Below are 21,398 nucleotides of genomic sequence, written 5' to 3'. Positions count from 1 at the left end.
CCCATCTCCAAGGGCCATTTATAATGGAAAGAAAGGAGATAGGAAGTTTTGAAAAAGCCAGTTCTTGGGTTTTATGCCTGGGAATGACAACCAAGCAAAGGTCATGGGACTTTCTGTGGTTCCGCCCTGACTCAGCCATTTGGTTACATAATTCACCCTGAATGACCTGCATACTTTGCATCTATAAAATGGGATCCATGACATTTATTGCAAAAGATGTAATGGTTTTTATTCAGGACTATTGCTCCAGTAGTAGTACAGACAGAAGGCATGGAACAAGAATGGTGCTCTGTTCCAGTCTTCTCTCTTTCTTCCCTTCATATTGGACATGAATGTTTATCTAAAAATCTATGAGTTTTCTTTTCAGGAGATATATTTAATTATTAAGCAATTCTATAAGGTTTCTAGTATATTCCAAAATGTCATCCATGAAAAAAAATCTTTAGCATTTCATAAAAAAATTTTGCTGCTATGTTTTATTTCATAAGATTTCAAGTTTGAAAAGATTTGGGTAAAAATATCTGTATCTTAATAGAAACAAAGAAAATAAATGCTTTTAAAAACTGAAAATGCACCATGAAGTTTCAGGTCCTAACATACTAGGAAATGGCTGAGATCTTGAGGGACTTTCTGTTCGTGAAAAGATAAAAGATTTTTTTTTTCTTTTTCTCAAGTCTCCCATCATTAAAGTTTGGTTCTAACAGCAGACTCCTTCTCTTTTTCATGTGTGTTGAAAAGCAGCTACTCCCTGTATCAAAGCCATCAGCCCGAGTGAAGGATGGACGACAGGAGGTGCGACTGTGATCATCATAGGGGACAATTTCTTTGATGGGTTACAGGTCATATTCGGTACCATGCTGGTCTGGAGTGAGGTAGGTGTTGTCTGAGCATTAATATCTAATAGCTTGGTCTACTTAAGGATACTGTCTACACTTGAATTTCTAATAGAGTGTATAGAATTTTGTGGTGCCTGTCTGGGTGGGCCAGCTCCAGTCTGCAGAACTCTGGAAACTGGGAAAGATGGGTTGGGTTTACCAAGAGACATCACTTTCTGTTGGAATGCCTTCCACCCACTGGCCCATCAGCCCCAGGAGAGTTTCATCATTGTCCTCATGGGCAGGCCATGGTGCGGACGTCCTATTGTGTATTGAGAATGGGAAAGGAGGTACATACACATTCACAAATATATATAGGCAAAGCCCTGTAACAAGGTAGTGATTTGTGAACACTTGCAGATGGAGCCTACAAATATACATCCATCTTTAATGATCACCATTCATGGGACAGTAATAATCTAGGTGTAGGTGATTCTTGACTTACTCAGTGACTCCATCAAAGAGTGAGTGGTTTGCCAGGGGCTCTTTCCTGCCCTAGGAATTTATAACCTCCCAAGCATCTCAATATGGATCTTCAACCATATGAAAATGACTATGCTCTGATTTTGCAGTACTTTCCAAGCATTGTGATCATTATTTTAATTTGCCAGTTGACTTGCCTGGCAGTAATCAATGTTATCTCAAATTACAAAACATGAGTATCACCATTCTGAGAAGGCATGGCAAACTTGCCTTTGCTTTCTAAATACTGAAACTTGATTTCTTAGCCAGCATGCCCAGAGCCTGTTTTATTTTATCTAACCCTAACCCTAACCCTATTCCAAAGTTTAGAATAAAAATAGTGCTAGGGCTGCAGGAGACCATTGAGCTCACTTATATCTTACACACTTTACAAGTGGTCAAAGGATGACTAAACTTTACTATACACTAGGCACTGTGCTGACCCTTGACATAGATCATCTTAATCTTCCCTTTACACCACAAAGTAAATACTGTTAGTATGTATCTTTTCTTGATAAGGATACTGAAGCTTAGACTATATATATATATAGTGAGAGAGAGAGAGACAGAGTCTAAGCATATATATATATATATATATATATATATATATATATATATATATGCTTCCCTGGTGGCTCAATGGTAAAGAATCTGCCTACCAATGGAGAAAACTTGCAAGAGATGTGAGTTTGATCCCTGGGTTGGTCAGGAAGATCCCCTGGAGGAGGAAATGGCAACACATTCCAGTATATTCTTGCCTGGGAAATCCCATGGACAGAGAAGCCTGGCAAGTTATAGTCCATGGGGTCGTAAAAGAGTTGGACACAACTTAGTGACTAAACAGCAACATACACACACACACACACACACACACACACACACACGTACATATATATTATACATATATAATATATGTCATACATATATAATATGTAAAAATATAATTATATTTTATATAATATGATAATTATATATATTTAACTACATAACCCAAAAGCAGCCATCCAGAGCCCATGGAGTATTAGTGATAGGTATGTAGCCATACAAAGGACTCAGTAGCAGAACTGGAGCTATAACTCGGGTTTTCTGTCTCCATTCCTGGTTGTTTTCCCATGACACCATTGTTTAGCTCATCCAGATATTTGTATTGTGTTTTCTCTTTAGAGGGGCTCCAGAGATAAGCAAAAAGTTAAGACTGTGCTGGCTGAGTACGTTTATCTTTCCAAAGCAGAGCCTGCCCTTCTTTTAAGCCTTCTGTGTACACATCTCACTGCCAAGAACCCCCTCTGGCAAGCCCCTTGCCAGCCCATGCTGCCACTGCATTTGTATTTCCCACATGGGTGACAGGCAGCGAGTGCTTGCTCAGAGAATCCAGGCTCCCAGTAGAGTTGAATCAGGGATGAACTCCTGGTCCACCAAACTGGTTGTTGTCCAAGTTGGAACATGCCACACGTGAAGGTGAACTGCACTGCCTTGGCCGCTGCAGCCCTTCTTTGTTGGAAGTATTGGGTTGTAAAATTAGAAGCTCCACATACTTGGTGTATGTTGCTTGCAAGTTGATGTCTTCACTGCTGCTGGAGGCAGGGGTGCTCACAAGGACAGCCTTTCCCGGGTCCCGTAGGCTGTCTTCATCTCTTCCTATCTCTCATTCTGTTGCTTGTCCTGGACCTTGTGAGAGGGGAAGAGTTAATAGAATATGAACTTTTCAATCCAGATCATAGTAGCCACAGTGAAGCTTGAGAGGTGGAGGGTTCAAATCAGAAGTATATTTGACCCTGAGAGTAAGTGAGGTTAGTGTGAGGCTTCCTTTACAAGCTTGTGCCTGTCTGAAGCCAGGTGTACTATGTTGGATGTGGTACACATCAGGAAATTATTCATTTGTTCCTCCACCTTGTCCAGGTCCCCCAGTTTGCTCTTGGTTCTCCTACTTTCTTGTCCTCTTTTGGGAACAGAAAAGGGAGGTTAAATTCTAACTTAGGTTTATCTAAATTGCTTTAAAAGAAAGAAAGTGAAAGACGCTCAGTTGTGTCTGACTCTTGGCGATCCCATGGACTACAGTCCATGGAATTCTGTAGGCCAGAATACTGGAATGGGTAGCCTTTCCCTTCTCCAGGGGATCTTCCCAACCAAGGGATCAAACCCTGGTCTCCCACACTGCGTGTGGATTCTTTTTCAGCTGAGCCAGAAGGGAAGCCCAAAATTGCTTTAAAGAATCTGTTTCCATAAACAAAATCAATGCACATCATGAAAAGGAAATCCATTGAGGCGATACTTTGTCTTCCTCCTCCTCCCTCCTCCATCCCTGCCTTGCTTATACCAGAAGTCCCTTTCAATGGATCTGGGGGGTCCAGTTGGGAGGTGAGGGTCGGGGGTACATTCACTTTCTTTGCCCACCTCCTTCTCCCAAGCTGCTCTTATTTGTGGCTCTATCATAAATCAGCTCTGACCCTTTGCTGGTGAAAGCCCACTATGTAGTGTCCCAAAATCTTTTAGCAGATGTGTTGCATTCAGTCGCATCCAACTCTTCACATCACCAGGCTTCTCTGTCCATGGAATTCTCCAGACAAGAATACTGGAGTGGATTGCTGTTTCCTTCTCCAGGGGATCTTCCCAACCCAGGGATCAAACCTGTATCTCTTGTACCTCCTGGATTGCAGGTGGATTCTTTACCACTGTGCCACCTGGGAAGCCAGGTTTTAGCAGATAAATCCCCTGCAGCATGAGCAGTTGAGTGTCTGGATGGAGGACTTTAATTTGGGCTGTTATCATCATGATGGTCCTGACATTTAGAAAGATGAGTCTTGGAGAGGTGAACTTTTTATAAATATGCTAAACTATTTACAAATGTAGATTTTCATACAGGCTATTTGACAGATATAATGTTCTCCCTTTTTTAGTGCAGGGAGAGAATCTGGTACTGTTCCAAGTCCCCCAATCTACCGTATACTGATGAGAAATTGAGAAATGGCTCACATGTACTGAGGGCTTTCATGTATAAGCACTTCATGAATATTATCTTATTCAATCCTTTTTTCCCTGGTGGCTCAGATGGTAAAGCATCTGTCTACAATGCGGTAGACCTGGGTTCGATCCCTGGGTTGGGAAGATCCCCTGGAGAAGGAAATGGCAATCCACTCCAGGACTATTACCTGGAAAACCGCATGGACAGAGGAGCCTTATAGGCTACAGTCCATGGGGTCGCAAAGAGTCAGACACGACTGAGCAACTTCACTTTATAGCCTTATGTTAGATACATATAAGTAAACTGAATGTCAGAGAGGTTCAGAAACTTACCACCATCACACAGACACAGATAGTGCTAGAGATGGGATTTGAACCACAATGAATGTTTCTAAGAAGGAAATACAAGCCCAAGTTAATGAGAGAGCAAGTGGGTGGAATTTTGAGAGCAAAGGACAGAAAGAAGAGAAAAAAGACATGCACAGTAACCCGAGTGGTACAGTAGTAGGAGTAGTAACAGCAACAGTAGTAGTAACTGTGGCTCTTTTTGATCAGTATTAAAGTATGTGCCTTTTATTTTGGTAGGCACAAAGAACTGGGGGCCGTGTCTCCAGGCTTCCACTGAGTAGAATCAAAGCTTGATAACTGTGAATATTAAGAGAAGATATCTATGAAAGTAGAGTAGGACTAGTATTAGCTAACATTCATTGAGCACTTAGTTCCTCCCGGGTACTATGCTAAGTGTTTGCTAAGGCTCTTTGTGACATGGTGACAGCTCACGTGTACAGCATGTTCTCATTTTACTGATGGGGAAATTGAACTTGGGGAAGTTAAATAAGCTGTCCAGTTATCAAGTTCTGGAGATGGGATGTGAATCTATACAGTTCAATTCCTGAGCTCACTTTAACTGTCCACGATTTGTTCAGTTGCTAAGTTGTGTTCGACTCTTTGCGACCGCATGAACTACAGCACACCAGGCTACCCTGTCCTTCACTATATCCCAGAGTTTGCTCAAACTCATGTCCATTGAGTCAGTGATGTCATTCAACCATCTCATCCTCTGTTGCCTGCTTCTCTTGCCCTCAATTTTCCCAGATTCAGGATCTTTTCCAGTGCGTTGGTTCTTTGCATCAAGTGGCCAAAGTATAGGAGCTTCAGCATCAGTCCTTCCAATGAATATTAAGGGTTGATTTCCTTTAGAATTGGCTAGTTTGATCTCCTTGATGTCCAAGGGACTGTCAAGAGTCTTCTCTAGCACCACAGTTTGAAATCATCAATTCTTCAAGGATACCCAGCCTTCTTTATGGTTCAACTCTCTTGATTTAGCCTATGCCAAATGTTTACCCTAGGGTTTTTTTTTGTTTTTGTTTTTAACATATCAGACCAGGGTGGACTTGCCATTGATGCCTTATACTGGAGAGTATCTTAACAGTCACTATCACCTCCCAGGGTAAGCTAGACTTATCATGTAGAGGATCAGAAGTAAGAGCAATCCTTTCGTTTTCTAGTTGTATAAATTTGTGAGTGGAGCCATTGACATATAGGAAGAGTTTAGCTTTAGAAGAGTATGTGCTTTGTGTTAGAGGCAGAAGACAACCTCTTGCTTGTTCCATATAAGTGACTAAATTACTTATATATTTAAGACAGTTAACCTGTCTGGGCCTCTTCTCTAGGACCCTGATGTATCCAAAGTCTTTGTCCCTGGTCACATTGTCTCTTGAAATTATGCCACCTCTGAAATCTAGTACTTTTAAGTAGACTTTTCTCTCTTCTCCATTTCCTCACTCTGTAGCCCAAAGCACTCAGGAAGCAGGCTGGTGGGCCAGGACAAGGAGATAACATTTTAGATTAGCAGCTGATGCTATAATTTGGAGACTATTTTTAGCTAAAGAATTTAAAAAAGAGCCAGAGAAAATAGGGCTGGTTTAATTTACCCTCATCTGTGCCCATTCCCTACCAGCCCAATCTTTTGCAAATGAGTAGTTCAGTTTAGCTCACTGATTGCCCCCTGAGGGTTGGAAGAAAGAAAGGTGGCAGCCTACTGCTCCTAACTCAGGGCTGCCTTCTGTGAACTCCTGAGTTTGGGGTGAACTACACGGCTTTCTTGAGAATGTGGTCTGCCATCTTTGTTACTCTTCCTTATTGCTTCTGACCCTTTCTCTTCTCTCTATTTTTACAAAGCAAATTATTTTACTGATACTTTGGTACTCCTTAACATGTTTTACCCCAGAAGACTTTAAAAAATTTTTTGTAGTATTTTACATATAAAACCAGAAAAACCAACAGGGTTGATATGTGCTAAGATGGGTTCAGTTTTTTCTTGAATACAGATGTATTTTGTTGTTTTGCTTTCCTATCACCCTGTGATTAGGAGGAGGGAGGGGCTCCTGCTACTGGTTTGCAGAGCTAATTGTTCAATTTTTAATATCTTTCTAACTTCTAAACAACAAGTACTGGTTGGCTTGCCTGCTGTTATCTAACACTGGAGTAGGTACTGTGGATGATTAATGTTAGGCTTTGTGGGACCTGGTATTTTATTTAGAAAGACAGCTTGCTATCATGTAGAAACTTAGAGAGTTCCAAATTTATGCAATGCAGAGTTAAATTTTGGTTCAAAATTCTAGGCAAGGTTCTAGAAGGCAGAGAGAATAGTATAGTTAGAAGTAGACTGCTTGAATAACCAATCAGGTTTCTAGTCTGTCCAGGTGGTCTCTGTGGTGGACCCTGAGGCTCTCAGGGTCCTTTTAATTAGTCATTGACAAATCTGAGAGAACGTATACAGCTTAAGGTAGTTATTTGGTGTTCAGTCCCAAAGTTGTGTCCAACTCTTTGTGACCCCATGGATTTGGAATTCTCTAGGAATTCTCCTGGCCAGTATACTGGAGTGCATAGCCTTTCCCTTCTCCTGGGATCTTCGCAACCCAGGGATCGAACCCAGATCTCCCGCATTGCAGGTGGATTCTTTACCAGTTGAGCCACAAGGGAAGCCCAAGAATACTGGAGTGGATATCCAATCTCTTCTCTAGTGGGTCTTCCCAACCCAGGAATCAAACTGGGGTCTCTTTCATTGCAGGAGGATTCCTTACCAACTGAGCTATCAGGGAAGCCCAAATGTGAGAAATGTGGAGTCAGATAAATTCAGCTGGTCTTGTTTTAGAGCTTTTGAGGTACTTACATGCATTTGACTATCTAAAACATAGTATGCTGCATGTCCCAAACTTTGTGACCAAGTTCAGTTCAGTTGCTCAGTTATGTCTGACTCTTTGCGATCCCATGGACCACAGCACGCCAGGCCTCCCTGTCCATCACCAACTCCCAGAGTTTACCCAAACTCATGTCCATTGAGTCAGTGATGCCATCCAATCATTTCATCCTCTGTCGTCCCCTTTTTCTCCTGCCTTCAATCTTGCCCAGCATCAGGGTCTTTTCAAATGAGTCAGCTCTTTGCATCAGGTAGCCAAAGTATTGTAGTTTCAGCTTCAGCATCAGCCGTTCCAATGAACACTCAGGACTGATCTCCTTTAGGATGGACTGGTCGGATCTCCTTGCAGTCCAAGAGACTGTCAAGAGTCTTCTTCAACACCACAGTTCAAAAGCATCAATTCTTTGGTGCTCAGCTTTCTCTATAGTCCAACTCTCACATCCATACATGACCACTGGAAAAGCCATAGCCTTGACTAGATGGACCTTTGTTGGCAGAGTAAAGTCTCTGCTTTTTAATATGCTGTCTAGGTTGGTCATAACTTTCCTTCCAAGGAGTAAGCGTGGTTTAATTTCATGGCTGCAATCACCATCTGCAGTGATTTTGGAGCCCCCCAAAATAAAGTCAGCCACTGTTTCCACTGTTTCCCCATTTATTTGCCATGAAGTGATGGGACCGGATGGCATGATCTTAGTTTTATGAATGTTGAGCTTTAAGCCAACTTTTTCACTCTCCTCTTTCACTTTCAAGACACTCTTTAGTTCTTCTTTACTTTCTGCCATAAGGGTGGTGTCATCTGCATATCTGAGGTTACTGATATTTCTCCCGGCAATCTTGATTCCAGCTTGTGCTTCTTCCAGCCCAGCGTTTCTCATGATGTACTCTGCATATAAGTTAAATAAGCAGAGTGACAACATACAGCCTTGACGTACTCCTTTTCCTATTTGGAACCAGTCTGTTTTTCCATGTCCAGTTCTAACTGCTGCTTCTTTACCTGCATACAGATTTCTCAAGAGGCAAGTCAGGTGGTCTGGTCTTCCCATTTCTTTCAGAATTTTCCACAGTTGATTGTGATCCACACAGTCAAAGGCTTTGGCATAATCAATAAAGCAGAAATAGATGTTTTTCTGGAACTCACTTGCTTTTTCAATGATCCAGTGGATGTTGGCAATTTGATCTCTGGTTCTTCTACCTTTTCTCAAACCAGCTTGAACATCTGGAAGTTTGTGGTTCACGTATTGCTGAAGCCTGGCTTGGAGAATTTTGAGCATTACTAGCGTGTGAGATGAGTGCAATTGTGCAGTAGTTTGAGCATTCTTTGGCATTGTCTTTCTTTGGGATTGGAATGAAAGCTGACCTTTTCCAGTCCTGTGGCCACTGCTGAGTTTTCCAAATTTGCTGGCATATTGAGTGTGGCACTTTCACAGCATCATCTTTTAGGATTTGAAATAGCTCAACTGGAATTCCATCACCTCCACTAGCTTTGTTCATACAGTTGCTTCCTAAGGCCCACTTGACTTCACATTCCAGCATGTCTGGCTCTAGATGAGTGATCACACCATTGTCATTATCTGGGTCGTGAAGATCTTTTTTATACAGTTACTCTGTGTATTCTTGCCACCTCTTCTTAATAACTTCTTCTTCTGTTAGGTCCATACCATTTCTGTCCTTTATTGAGCCCATCTTTGCATGAAATGTTCCCTTGGTATGTCTAATTTCCTTGAAGAGATCTCTAGTCTTTCCTATTTTATTGTTTTCCTCTATTTCTTTGCACTAATCGCTGAGGAAGGCTTTCTTATGTCTCCTTGCTATTCTTTCAAACTCTGCATTCAAATGGGTATATCTTTCCTTTTCTCCTTTGCTTTTTGGTTCTCTTCTTTTCACAACTATTTGTAAGGCCTCCTCAGACAGCCATTTTGCTTTTTTTAATTTCCTTTTCTTGGGGATGGTCTTGATCCCTGTCTCCTCTACAATGTCATGAACCTCTGTCCATAGTTCATCAGGCACTCTGTCTATCAGATCTAGTCCTTTAAATGTATTTCTCACTTCTGCTGTATAATCATAAGGGATTTGATTTAGGTCATACCTGGATGGTCTAGTGGTTTTCCCTATTTTCTTCAATATAAGTCTGAATTTGACAATAAGGAGTTCATGATCTCAGCCACAGTCAGCTCCCAGTCTTGTTTTTTTCTCACTGTATAGAGTTTCTCCATCCTTGGCTGCAAAGAATCTAATCAATCTGATTTTGGTGTCGACCATGTGGCAGTGTCCATGTGTAGTCTTCTCTTGTGTTGTTGGAAGAGGGTGTTTGCTATGACCAGTGTGTTCTCTTGGAAAAACTCTATTATCCTTTTCCCTGCTTCATTCTGTACTCGAAGGCCAAATTTGCCTGTTACTCCAGGTGTTTCTTGTGACCACAGAACCCTTTTTCCCCCACAGGAATCACCTTATAGGAAGATATGTTAACAATGGCTGAAGTCCGTGTGGATTTCATGTTAATGAAGTAAAGTCATGCAACCCAGTCATGAAGTGATTGGGCTGGAGTAGATATAAGAAAATCTGAAATATTTGCAGAGTATTATTCAGCTTAGACTAACAATGTTTGGAGCCATTCTTATTTAATGCTGCAAGGCTCTGAACAGAAATTCACTCATATTTTGCAACTGGTTTTAGTCCTTGTACACTTGGCATTAGATGCCATGTGATTTTGTAGGACAGCTATATTTAAAGATTGCCAGGACCATTTATCTCAGATGGGAGAAGTCAGAGTTACATCACTGTATGAACTGATTAGCCTCATCCAAGGGTCATACATTTTCTTTTTAATTCAGATGGATGTTTTCTTCAATTGCATTCCCAGAGACAGGGAAAAGGCAAAAGAAGCCACTACAGGAGAGATCTCTGGATGATTGTAGTTAGGTAAATGGCAGCTTGTGGGGCTGAGAAGAAATTTTGCTGCTTGAATCCAAAAGTTTAAAAATGAGATTTTAAATACAGTTTTTATTTTCTGTCTTCCTTCCTTTCCATATCTGCTTTCTTTTAATTTAAAATTTTATTATTATTTATTTTTTAATTGGAGTGTAATTGCTTTACAATGTTGTGTTAGTTTCTGCTGTACAACAACATGAATCAGCTATAAGTATACATACATCTGCTCCTTCTTGAGCCTCCCTCCCACCTCCACCCTCCCATTCTGCCTCTCTAAGTCATCACAGAGCACCCAGCTGAGCTTCCTGTGCTACAAGGAAGCTTCCCACTAGCTATCTGTTTTACATATAGTAGTGTATGTATCTACTTTCCATTCTCATTTGTGCACATAGCTCAGAGGGAGGGTTGTAAATAAAAATAAATGGTATTTTCTCTTCTGTGACATCGAAGAATGAATGACTACAACTCGTACTTATTCCCACTATAAGTTTCTGAGGCCTTATATCTGGCCTTGATTTTTACTGAACCACATGCAGAGTCACAAAATTTTGAGGACTTTGAGGAGTCTTTCCAGTTGTTAGATGCAGCTCTTTTATTTTGAAAGTGAGGCAAAAGAGGTTCTGGAGCTTGCTGGTGCAGTGACTTGCTCTGGTTAGCTGCTTGGTCACAACTGAAGTGACTTAGCAGCAGCAGCAGGAGCCGGGGTTTTAGCCCAGTTCTCCAGACTCCAACTGCACTCCCCATTCAATTTTCTTTTCTATCAATGTTTCTCATGACATTTCCCTAGTTTTTTTTTTTTTTTTTAGCATGTGTCCCTGTGCTAAGTTGCTTCAGTCACATCTGACTCTTTGCGACCCAGTGGACTGTAGCTCACCAGGCTTCTCTGTCCATGGGATTCTCCAGGCAAGAATACTGGAGTGGGTTGCCATGCCCTTCTCCAGGGGCTCTTCTGAACCCATCGACTAAACCTATGTCTCTTGCATCTCCTGCATTGGCAGGCGGGTTCTTTACTACTAGTGCCACCAGACTTCCTTATATTTACCAAACCATCCCAAGTTTTATACATGATGGCATCACCATTCCAATGACTATTATGTGTAACACATTTATTTGAGATACAATTCCACTAAAATCAAAAAGAAAATTAAGAAAGGTGGAGAAAGACATTGTCTCAAATATCATCTCTTTCAAAAATTTATAATATAAATAGGGTACAGTGTAAACAGCTGTGTCACTTATTTTACAAATATTGAAGCTTACAGGTATAAATTTAATTTAAAGTTTATTAAATGCACAGGCTTTAAATAATTCCTAGTTCCCTACTTTTTCCTAAATATATGTTTCCAACTCTATATTCCACATATATTTATTGATCATCTATTAGGAGGCAGATGTTTAATGCCAAGTTGTACACTTCATTCATTAAGAATAAAAAGAGCAGTGTGAATCACTTATATCAAACTTTGAGTATGGCTCTGATGAATACCTTTCATGTTCAACTTATAGGGAATGATTTCTAGATGAGTCAGCATATTTAAAAACAATGTAAAAATAGTCTAGTGGTCTTTTTAATATAGTCACATAGTTACACACATGCTCAACTTATTCTTTAAAATGCTCTAGTCTGTATGGTTATTTTTAATGACTAAGGCATTTTAAATCTATCATCTATGTTGATAATTATGAGATAGTTAAAAACACGTTTAGGTTGACATTTTCAGTTATTTGTTTACAGTGCATTCAAAATGTACACATATGTAACTTAAAAATGGAAAAACCCAAAGTGTGATGCATTTCTAATTTTAACAAGAATCAAGGACAGGATTCACACCTGGCTGTAGTCTTGTGACTTTAGTGAAGGAAATCGATATTTATATAGCGTTGTGCTGATTTCATCCATGTGTTCAGTGCTTACTGCTGGAATGGCTCCCTGATGATCTGAGCTGAAATCTTCCTCCTGATCAGCCTTACTGGTTTCCTATTTCCTAAAGCCATGATGCTGTTGTTTGGGATTCAAGCACAGCCATGTAACGCTTTGACCTTTCTTCTCTGCATTCTAACCCGTCATTCATCTCAACTTCTGCTCCAATCACAATGAGTTGTTTGCAGCTCTTTATGCCTGCGTTAATTTCTCTCCTCTGTGTGCTTGTTTATCCCATTCCTCCTTCCACAATGCCTTTCCCTCTTTTCTGTGCCCAGATACGTCTGTCCTTTAAGATCCCCCCAAAACATTTTTTTTTTTTGGTCCGTGAAATCTTCCCTCACAACTCTAGATATAAAATATTTTATCTTCTTTCTAAATTCTTTCTTCTAAATATACTTATCTGTACCATCTTATGTTCCTTATCACTTCCTATTCTGACTTATGAGGCTGTTCTCTGCCTTGAAGGCAGGATCTATACTGAATTCAGCTTAGTCCCTTACCGTGTCTAGCACAGAGCCTTACATGTTAGAGGCATTAATTTATACCAAATAGTGTTGAATGACACGACTTCTACTTTCTTTTGGTCATTCATTCATTCAAGCAGACAAATGCTATTTTTTAGCAACTTTTATATTCAAAGCTGCATCATAGTGTCAGTACCAGATAGGTTGCAGTTTAGGTTTTGTTAATACAGGTATAATTAGGTAGCTTATATTTAGGTATATTTATTGTGCAATAAGGATGCACATAAATACCTTAGTGTAAATCTGTTGGTTATGGTGAGGATTAAGTAGTAATAAAACTAACACTTTTTAAGTGATGGATAATGTGAGGCCTTCACCTAAACTCATTATAGGTGTTAAGTCAATTAACCCTGTAATAAATGTAGGAGACTTGCAGGAGATGCTGGTTCGATCCCTAGGTTGGGAAGATCCCCTGGAGAAGAAAATGGCAACCCACTTCAGTATTCTTGCCTGGGAAATCCATGGACAGGGGAAACTGGTGGGCTACAGAGCATGGGGCCACAAAAGAGACATGACGAAGTGACTAAACAACAGCAGCACTAGTTAGGTAGCTAGCCCCTCCCCTTTCCCAGACGACGACACAGAATCCGGAGAGGTTCAGTGACTTTCAGAAGATCCCACAGCTGGTAATTTGCAAAACCTGGTCTTGAACCAAAATCCATTTGACTCTAGAGTTATCTTTTAACCATCTAAAAAGAATGTAGTGTAACCCCAATGACCCAGAGAAGACCATTGTAGTCATTGCAACTCTCCAGAATTCAGCATGAAACTGGAAGTGAGCAAAAAACAAGAAAAAAAGGTAAATAAAATAACAGACTTTGAGGTAACCAGAACAGGAATTTTAAACAAACTATGTTATCTGTTTTCCCAGGACATAGCAAATTAGAAGGAGCAAAGTATAGGCGGGTTGTTAGAAGAAGGCTCGTTGACAGCAGAAGTGACAGCTTAATGTCAAGGGCAGGAAAGGAAAACCTAAAAAGCAGATGCAGAACTATATTACTGTACTGCACGTTAATGACTGTTCATAATGACAGTGGCCCCGAGTAATCAAGAAAGAGATGGCAATTATATTCAATATCTTCTGTCTGAAACAGCAAGATGTGTGTAACGTGTCCTCGAAAGATTTCAGTGAAAACACAGTGTTTAGGGGGTTGGCTTCAGTTTTCTGCAGAGCTCACTTCCTGGAGGCACGTGTTAAATTGGGAATTACTGAATATATGTGCAAGGATCAAATGGGATGCAGACAGGAACTATACCGCCCAAGAACATTAGAATGAGTCACTCTTTAGTGTCTTACAGCTTTGATATCCTTTTCTTAGAGCTCCGCAAGAACCTGAAAGACTTTTTGGTGAAAGGTGAATTCACAGCTTGCTACTCTACCTTTTGGTTCTTGTGTTTTTCGTTCCTAATTCCTATATCTTTGCAGGCAAGATTGTGCCCTGCAAATGGCCAACTTTGATGACAAACACTCAGCCCCTTCCAAAGACATATCTGGCCTTTCTCTTTTATATTTTAATTTGCAAACAAAGAAAGCAACAACCCAGGACCCTAAGCTGGGCCCAACTACGGAATGATATTCCTTCTTGACTGAATGTAGAAAAACAACCCTCGAGAAAGAGCCCATTGTACACTTTCAAACCACAGGGGCTGGCGTTACTGGTGTCCAGTCTGCTCCGTCTGGAATACTCTGGACCTCAGAAACTCACCAGCGCTTTTCCAGCTCCCAGATGGTCAGGACGGGATCCAGTCTTTAATGGGGCCCAATTGGCACAAGATTTACATCCTGGGAAGAGAGCTGGAGAAAGTTTATTTAAAAAATAAATTACCGAAAAATAAATAAATCAATCAACCCACAAAAACCAAAGGTAGTTCAAGTATAATGTATTTATTTTAGCCTTTTTCTCCTCGATCTGTTATTTTGAAAGATGATCTTATTGCTGTTTTGTTTTGTACAATTAACTGCATTGATTTAGGGACCTGGTTAGTTTCTTGGTCAGAAGAATTGGGCAGTATATTTTTGTGAATGTTTAATGAGGCTGCCAGGAAGTCTGTGGGAGCAAAGTTAAAAAAAATTTTTTTTTCTTCAGTAGAAAAAGTTTTTTTTGAATGGAGTAGTATTGATGATATCTTTTTGGCAGATGCATAAGGGATGTTGTTGAATCTTTACCCTAATTATTAGTGGCAGTTAACGGTGTCACAGTATTTACTCATTCAATCTTCAACAAGTATTTATTGAATGTCTGCTAGTTTCCCAGGCACTCTTAAAACTGGAAACAGTAGAGAAAACAAGAAGGACCAAGTTCATATCCTATGGGGCTTGTATTCTCATTGGGAGATGCAGACAGTCAATTGGAAAATAGATCTCTATCTCTTCTCTATGTATCTGTGTCTATGTTGATACCGATATGAGAGAAATTTTAGACGGCATTAGGAGATACTGCTGACTGTTCAAAAGCTAGATTTTAAATCCCCTATTTAACTCAGTTTCTGCTACTTCAGTTTCCAAAGTCTCCTCTGCAATTCATACATAAAGTTTATCTTTGGGAATTCATGTGACCCAACATATTTTGCTAAACATTGGTTTAGTTATTTTCTTGAAGGGACAAAAGGAAACCAGAATGTTTGTGAAACAGTAAATGCTTCCACAGGCTTTCTCTCACGTTCCCTGAGAAATCGTATACTGCCTTTGAGACAGGCAATTCTTGGGAATGAAAAAATCTGTCTTACGAAACCCAAGGAACCCTGATTAGGGAACAAACCAGAATACACTGAGGAACTTGGGAGAAGAACTGGCATCCCTTGATTTATGTTGTATCCACTTCAGGGAAATAGAGATAAAATATGTAGGTTCAGCCAGCACAGTCCCCCAGCATACATGCTGATCATATTTCAACTTTCTTTAAGAACTCCAGAAAACAATGTTTTTTTAAACACCATGTTTAACTACAGAAAAATGAACACCCCAGAGTGGAAGGACAATAAGTTTGCTTGTATGGTCACCAAAACTGTGGTGTCTCTTTAAAAATCCTTAGTCGATTTGGTTTGGAAGCTTTAATTATGCTTTTATGTTATAGTTTCCTTATTTAAGTGTCTGTTTTATGTCCATCACTCAACACCCCCTGCCTATCTCAAAAGAGATAGATATTATTACCCTAACTGAGGAGGAGGGAGAATGCTGTGAGAATTATTAATATATAAATTTAAAAATTAATCTGGAAAATGCTTTAGGATCCCTGGAGAAGCTCTACCCAGCACAAAGCATATTTAACATTATTATCAGTACTCCAACAGAACAGAACACATGCAGGATAAGATGGTAAACTGAGGCACAGAGAGTGACGGTGGATGAATGGGCCAGTGTCCCTTAGAACCCAGACTCTTGGATGGGTGATACCTAAAAACTACCCTATCAGTGCCTACTTTAGGCTTTTTCTAGTCATCACTGTTAATTATTTTTCTAGAGAAGAAACCTTTCCTTCCTTTTACCTCTTCTCTTTAAGGCTTTGCTTGTTTTGGAGGGTTATTTTTTTTTCCTTGTAACTTTTTAGTGTTGAAAATGATTAAGGCTAAAATATTAAGTCCAAAGCATAATAAGGAAAAATCATTGGTGTGCTTTCTAGTAATCCCAGTAATTTTTTTGTGTTGTGGCTTGGAACTTCAAATTGCATTTATTTCATATAGTTCCATTGGTTGGAAAACATGCATGAAGGCTTGCCTTGGAATTGCTTTTTTGTTTTGGTGGGAAATAATTCCCAGCCAGCTTCTCACCAATGAGAAAGGGTATTTTGAGGACCTACTACGTTCCCAGAACTTTTTTAGATGTAGGAGATACTGGGGACCCATTCCATCCTGTCAACAGTGGAGGTAGGATGAAAAGTACAAGTACCAGGAATTATAGAAAAACAGTAAGTAGCAGTAGGGAGGGACAGTTATGCAGTGGTGGTCACCAGACAGGCAGACTTGATGCTTCATATCTGTTCCTTGATCATTTTTCTTAACTTTGCTGAAATTCATTTTTCATATGTGTGAACCAGCTAATACCCATGCTTGCCCTTAAGAGCAAAAATCACCGAAAGAACTTCTCACATAGTTAGCTTCTCAGATAGCTTGGCACATAGTTAGAAGACAATGAAAAGTGAATTGCTCCTAAGGTCACGATCAAGGTCATTATCACCATCCGTTTAATGTGAACCAGAGGGATAAGGGGCTTCCCAGGTGGTACTAGTGGTAAGGAACCTGCCTGCCAGTTCAGGAGACACAATGAGACACGGGTTTAACCCCTAGGTCGGTAAGATCCCCTGCAGAAGGGCATGGCAATCCACTCCAGTATTCTTGCTTGGAGAATCCCACAGACAGAATAGCCTGGCGGGCTACCGTCCATGGGGTTGCGCAGAGTCGGACATGACTGAAGCGACTTAGCACGCATGCACTTAGCACACAGAGGAGTGCAGATAGTAAGTGCTACCGGCTCTCAGAGAAGAAAGTGATTCCCAAGACTTGCCCCCTTCTCCCAGAATTCTCCAATATGTCTCCATTAATATTTTAAAATACTGGGTACTCTCATTCACCCACCATACTTTTGAGACATATAAAAGCTGCATAGAGAATTATCCTCTCCCGTGTCCCTTGTCTGGACTCCAGACTTTGCAGACTGCCTCTTGGGGGTTTTGCTTCCACCTCTGTGCATTTCCATGATGCTCTGTGCATCCACAGACAGAGGCGTTCCTCTCTCCTGTCTCCCACTTTGATCAAGGACAGGCCCCACCCACGACCTCCATGTCTGTGTCTTGTCTCTCATGGCCACAGAAGCTTCACTTTGTACCCAGAAGCATGCCTCACCTGGTGACCACTCAGGACTCTTCTGCTCCTATGCTCTGATATGAAGAGAAAACGCTCATATAGGTAGCTCAGAGAGAGTATAATTACTGTTTGCTGGTAGGTCCTTGGTGTGCCAGCAGCCTCTACTGGGGCTTTGCAGAAACTATGTGTGTTTCTTTCATTGTAATATCACACTTAAAAGTGATTTCTTCTAATTATGATATTAATGCATTCTTATGGTTTGGAGAAGGAAATGGCAACCCACTCCAGTGTTCTTGCCTGGAGAATCCCAGGGACGGGGGAGCCTGGTGGGCTGCCGTCTATAGGGTTGCACAGAGTCGGACACGACTGAAGCGACTTAGCAGTAGCAGTAGCATATGGTTGAGAAGCTTGAGAATTCAGGGAAGTATGCAGAAGAAAATATAGTAACCTGTAACTTTACCATCTTGTAACTTTTCTTGACCCTGATGATCTTTCTTTTAGCCTTTCTTCCATGCAAATATATATCTAATTCTTATTTAAGTCACATGCAATACATATTGCACAAACTGATAGTATTCTACTTTTGATTTTAGTAAGATTCTTCTCATAATTAATACCTATAAATATGTGAATTTATTTATTCCAGTATTGTTTATATGGCTATTATTTCCTGTGTAAGCACGTGTATACTCACACACACAAATACACATGTGCACACACATAGGAGGAAGAATGGGGAGAGAGAAGTTGTATCACATTAACATCATCAATCTAGAGATAAATGCTACTATTGGAGAGATGATCTTTTGTGGCCCTTTTTTGTATTGCTTAAATTATAATACTTTTTTGTATTGTTTAAATATTTTTTCTTTCTTTCACCTTATCCATTCTCACTGGAGTGAGTCACAGACCTTTAGACATCTTTTTTACCTCTTAGATGATATCTGAGCAGTGTTCTCATGCAGGGGTCTGAGTGCTGGGCCAGCTAGATAATTTTAAGAGCAAGTTAGGAGATGAAGGTTAAATATTATCAGGTTAAGAATGGTGGGCTCTTATGAATAGTTGTTGTCGTTCAGCTGCTCAGTCGTGTTTGCAACTGTTTGCAACCTCATCGACTGCAGCACACCAGGCTTCCCTGTCCTTCACCATCTCCTGGAGCTTGCTCACTCACGTCCATTGAGTTGGTGGTGCCATCCAACCATCTCGTCCTGTGTTGTCCCCTTCTCCTTGTGCCTTCGGTCTTTCCCAGCATCAGGGTCTTTTCGAATGAGTTAGCTCTTCGCATCAGGTGGCTAAAGTATTGGAGCTTCAGCATCAGTCCTTCTAATGAATATTCAGGACTGATTTCCTTTAGAATTGACTGGTTTGATCTCCTTGCTGTCCAAGGGACTCTCAAGAGTCTTCTCCAACACCACAGCTCAAAAGCATCAATTCTTTGGCATTCAGCCTTCTTTATTAAGGTCCAATTCTCACATCCATGCATGACTACTCGGAAATCCATAGCTATGACTATACAGACCTTTAATGACAAAGTAATGTCTCTGCTTTTAAATATGCTGTCTAGGTTTGTCATAGCTTTTCTTCCAAGGAGAAAAGATAGGAGATCCTGTATTATGGATAGGGTGGACTCTTATTACTTAGCTTAATGCAGTCAAACATCTAGTAGAATTCAGGCCTAATTTATACAAGAATTTTTGTCAGAAATATTTTGGGAAATATCCTGTATATGAGGTATTACTTTAAATACTTTAGAGGGTATGGACATGAATTAGACCCTGTTGCTGACTTCAAGGATTGTTTAATGAGAAAAAGATATTTAAGAAAATCTTTATAGCACAACGCAGAATAGAATGCTAAGCTCTCAAGTATGCATTCCATAATTATATAAATTTTTACAAATGTGTGAGTAACTGTGACTCTAAAGATCAGGTGAAACTTACTGGAAGAGGGAACATCTCTTCAGGGTATTAAGGAACAAGAGAAATAGCAGTAGGGGAATGTTTAGGCAAGGAATGGCATGAACAAGGCAAAGATGGTAGGCTATTTTCATATATCCACGTGGCCTTCTCTCCAGAGTGTGGAAGGGCAGAGTGGGAAGGATGACTCACAAGGGCAGTCAGCTCTCAAGCCTTGGAGCACCTGGCTACCATGCTAAGGAGTCTAGACTACATACCATACATGAAGGAGCAGGTGAGGGTTTGAGTCAGGGCATGGCATAATGAAGTTGGTTTGAAGAGGACAATTCTGGTTGAGAAAGTAGAAGCAGAGAAAGGCCATTTTAGAAGGCATTTATAATATTGCAATTGTCTGAGTAAGAAATGGTGACAGCCTGAACAAGATAAAGGAGAAAGGCGCCAGTGAAATTCAGTAGAAGGTAGAGTCAACATGACTAAAAGAAAATTTGAAGGGAGAAAAAAAAGATAATCCCAAGGTTTCTATTTTGGGTGATTCAAAGGGTAGTGTTCTCTTAGCTGAGAGAAGGAACACAGGATCAGGAAGTACGGTTATACGTAGTAAGATGATAAATGATCTTGCATCCTGTTGAGATTGAAGTTGCAGTAAGATACATAAGGGGAGATTCTGTTACTCTCTTGCTGATAAAAATGTGGTGTTTGGCCAAAGAGATCAAAGCCGCAGGCGTAGGCTTGGAAGTCAGTTTAGCTAACGTGGTTGAGCCAGTGAGTGAATTCAAGAATTGTTAGGCAAATGAAAGAGAAAAAAAATCTAGAACAGACTTGTGAAATGTCTACAATTAACAAATTGGCAGAAGGAAATAGTTGGCACAGGAAGAGATCAGGAATCAATAAATAAGAGAGGAGCTCTGGAAAACACTTACTTACACGGATAAGAGGTTGATTTTCTTCCTGCTGTTTCCAAATAATATTAGTTAACTCGTCTGACTCTCAATTTTTGCTTATCTGGAATACATATCCCATAAGGATGGGCTTTAAAGATAGTGAATGTGAAAGTGCTTTGGTAAACCATCAGACACTCTCTGAGGCTTAAGTCTTATAATTAGTGTCACAGAAGTGAAGAAAGTGTAGACTTCCAAAAAGGAAGAAAGTAGTATCAGATGCTACAGGGTTTCAGAAGTATGTTTATTTTTAACTCAAATTGTTCGTTTTGTGATTTAAGGAAGTTAAGCCAAGAGAGTGAATCTGTTCTCGAATCACTTAGAACAGAATTTCCCAAAGTGTGGGGAATGTGCCCCTGGTTGTACAGGAGACCGTTTTGGATTTGACACAGACATTAAATAGAACTGAATCATCGTGAAAAAGTGATTCTCCTTTTATTTCTCCTTTAATCCTTCTGATTTATGTTAAGGGAGAAAGTCTCAGTTGGAGCAAACAAATCTGTATTCTAACACTAGCTCAACTCCCTTTTCAATAAACCCATTCAGGTTGTCAACATTATCTAACTAGAATTTAACAACATCATATTAGCTTTAAGATTACCACAACCAGTTGCAATAGTAATATAGTGTCCTTTTAAAATAAGTTATTTGAAACAAAAAGTTCACAAAGACTTGGACACAACTGAGCGACCGAACAACAACAAAGCAAAAAGTTAACCAATTAAAATTTTTAATTACATAATTGTATGGGTATAGGTTGTTTATAGACATGGCGAAACTTAGGAAGTGCTATTGCAATGATGAAAGTTTGAAAAATTTAGACTTATACTAGAGCCTTTCTTCCTTCTGTAACTTAGAGGGGCTGCCT

At 40.2% G+C, this 21,398-nt stretch overlaps 1 protein-coding gene across 8 annotated transcripts in view; it reads left to right on the top strand.

Annotated features, from left to right (window-relative positions):
- Positions 1-21,398, top strand: part of EBF1 (EBF transcription factor 1) — a 429,858-nt gene that overhangs the window by 320,433 nt on the left and 88,027 nt on the right. For 4 of the 8 annotated variants that reach the window (XM_019965325.2, XM_019965323.2, XM_019965329.2 and 1 more), the window contains one exon: positions 742-872. In XM_019965325.2, the coding sequence (XP_019820884.2) occupies positions 742-872 (131 nt within the window). Of the gene's footprint in view, positions 1-738; positions 873-21,398 lie in introns of all 8 variants that reach the window. The other 4 variants (XM_070793931.1, XM_019965322.2, XM_019965324.2 and 1 more) reach the window with 1 other exon arrangement.

Source organism: Bos indicus, chromosome 7, assembly GCF_029378745.1.
Source record: "Bos indicus isolate NIAB-ARS_2022 breed Sahiwal x Tharparkar chromosome 7, NIAB-ARS_B.indTharparkar_mat_pri_1.0, whole genome shotgun sequence".
NCBI lineage: Eukaryota > Metazoa > Chordata > Mammalia > Artiodactyla > Bovidae > Bos > Bos indicus.
The sequence above is the reverse complement of the archived record's forward strand: the minus strand, read 5'-3'. Positions and strand labels throughout refer to the sequence as shown.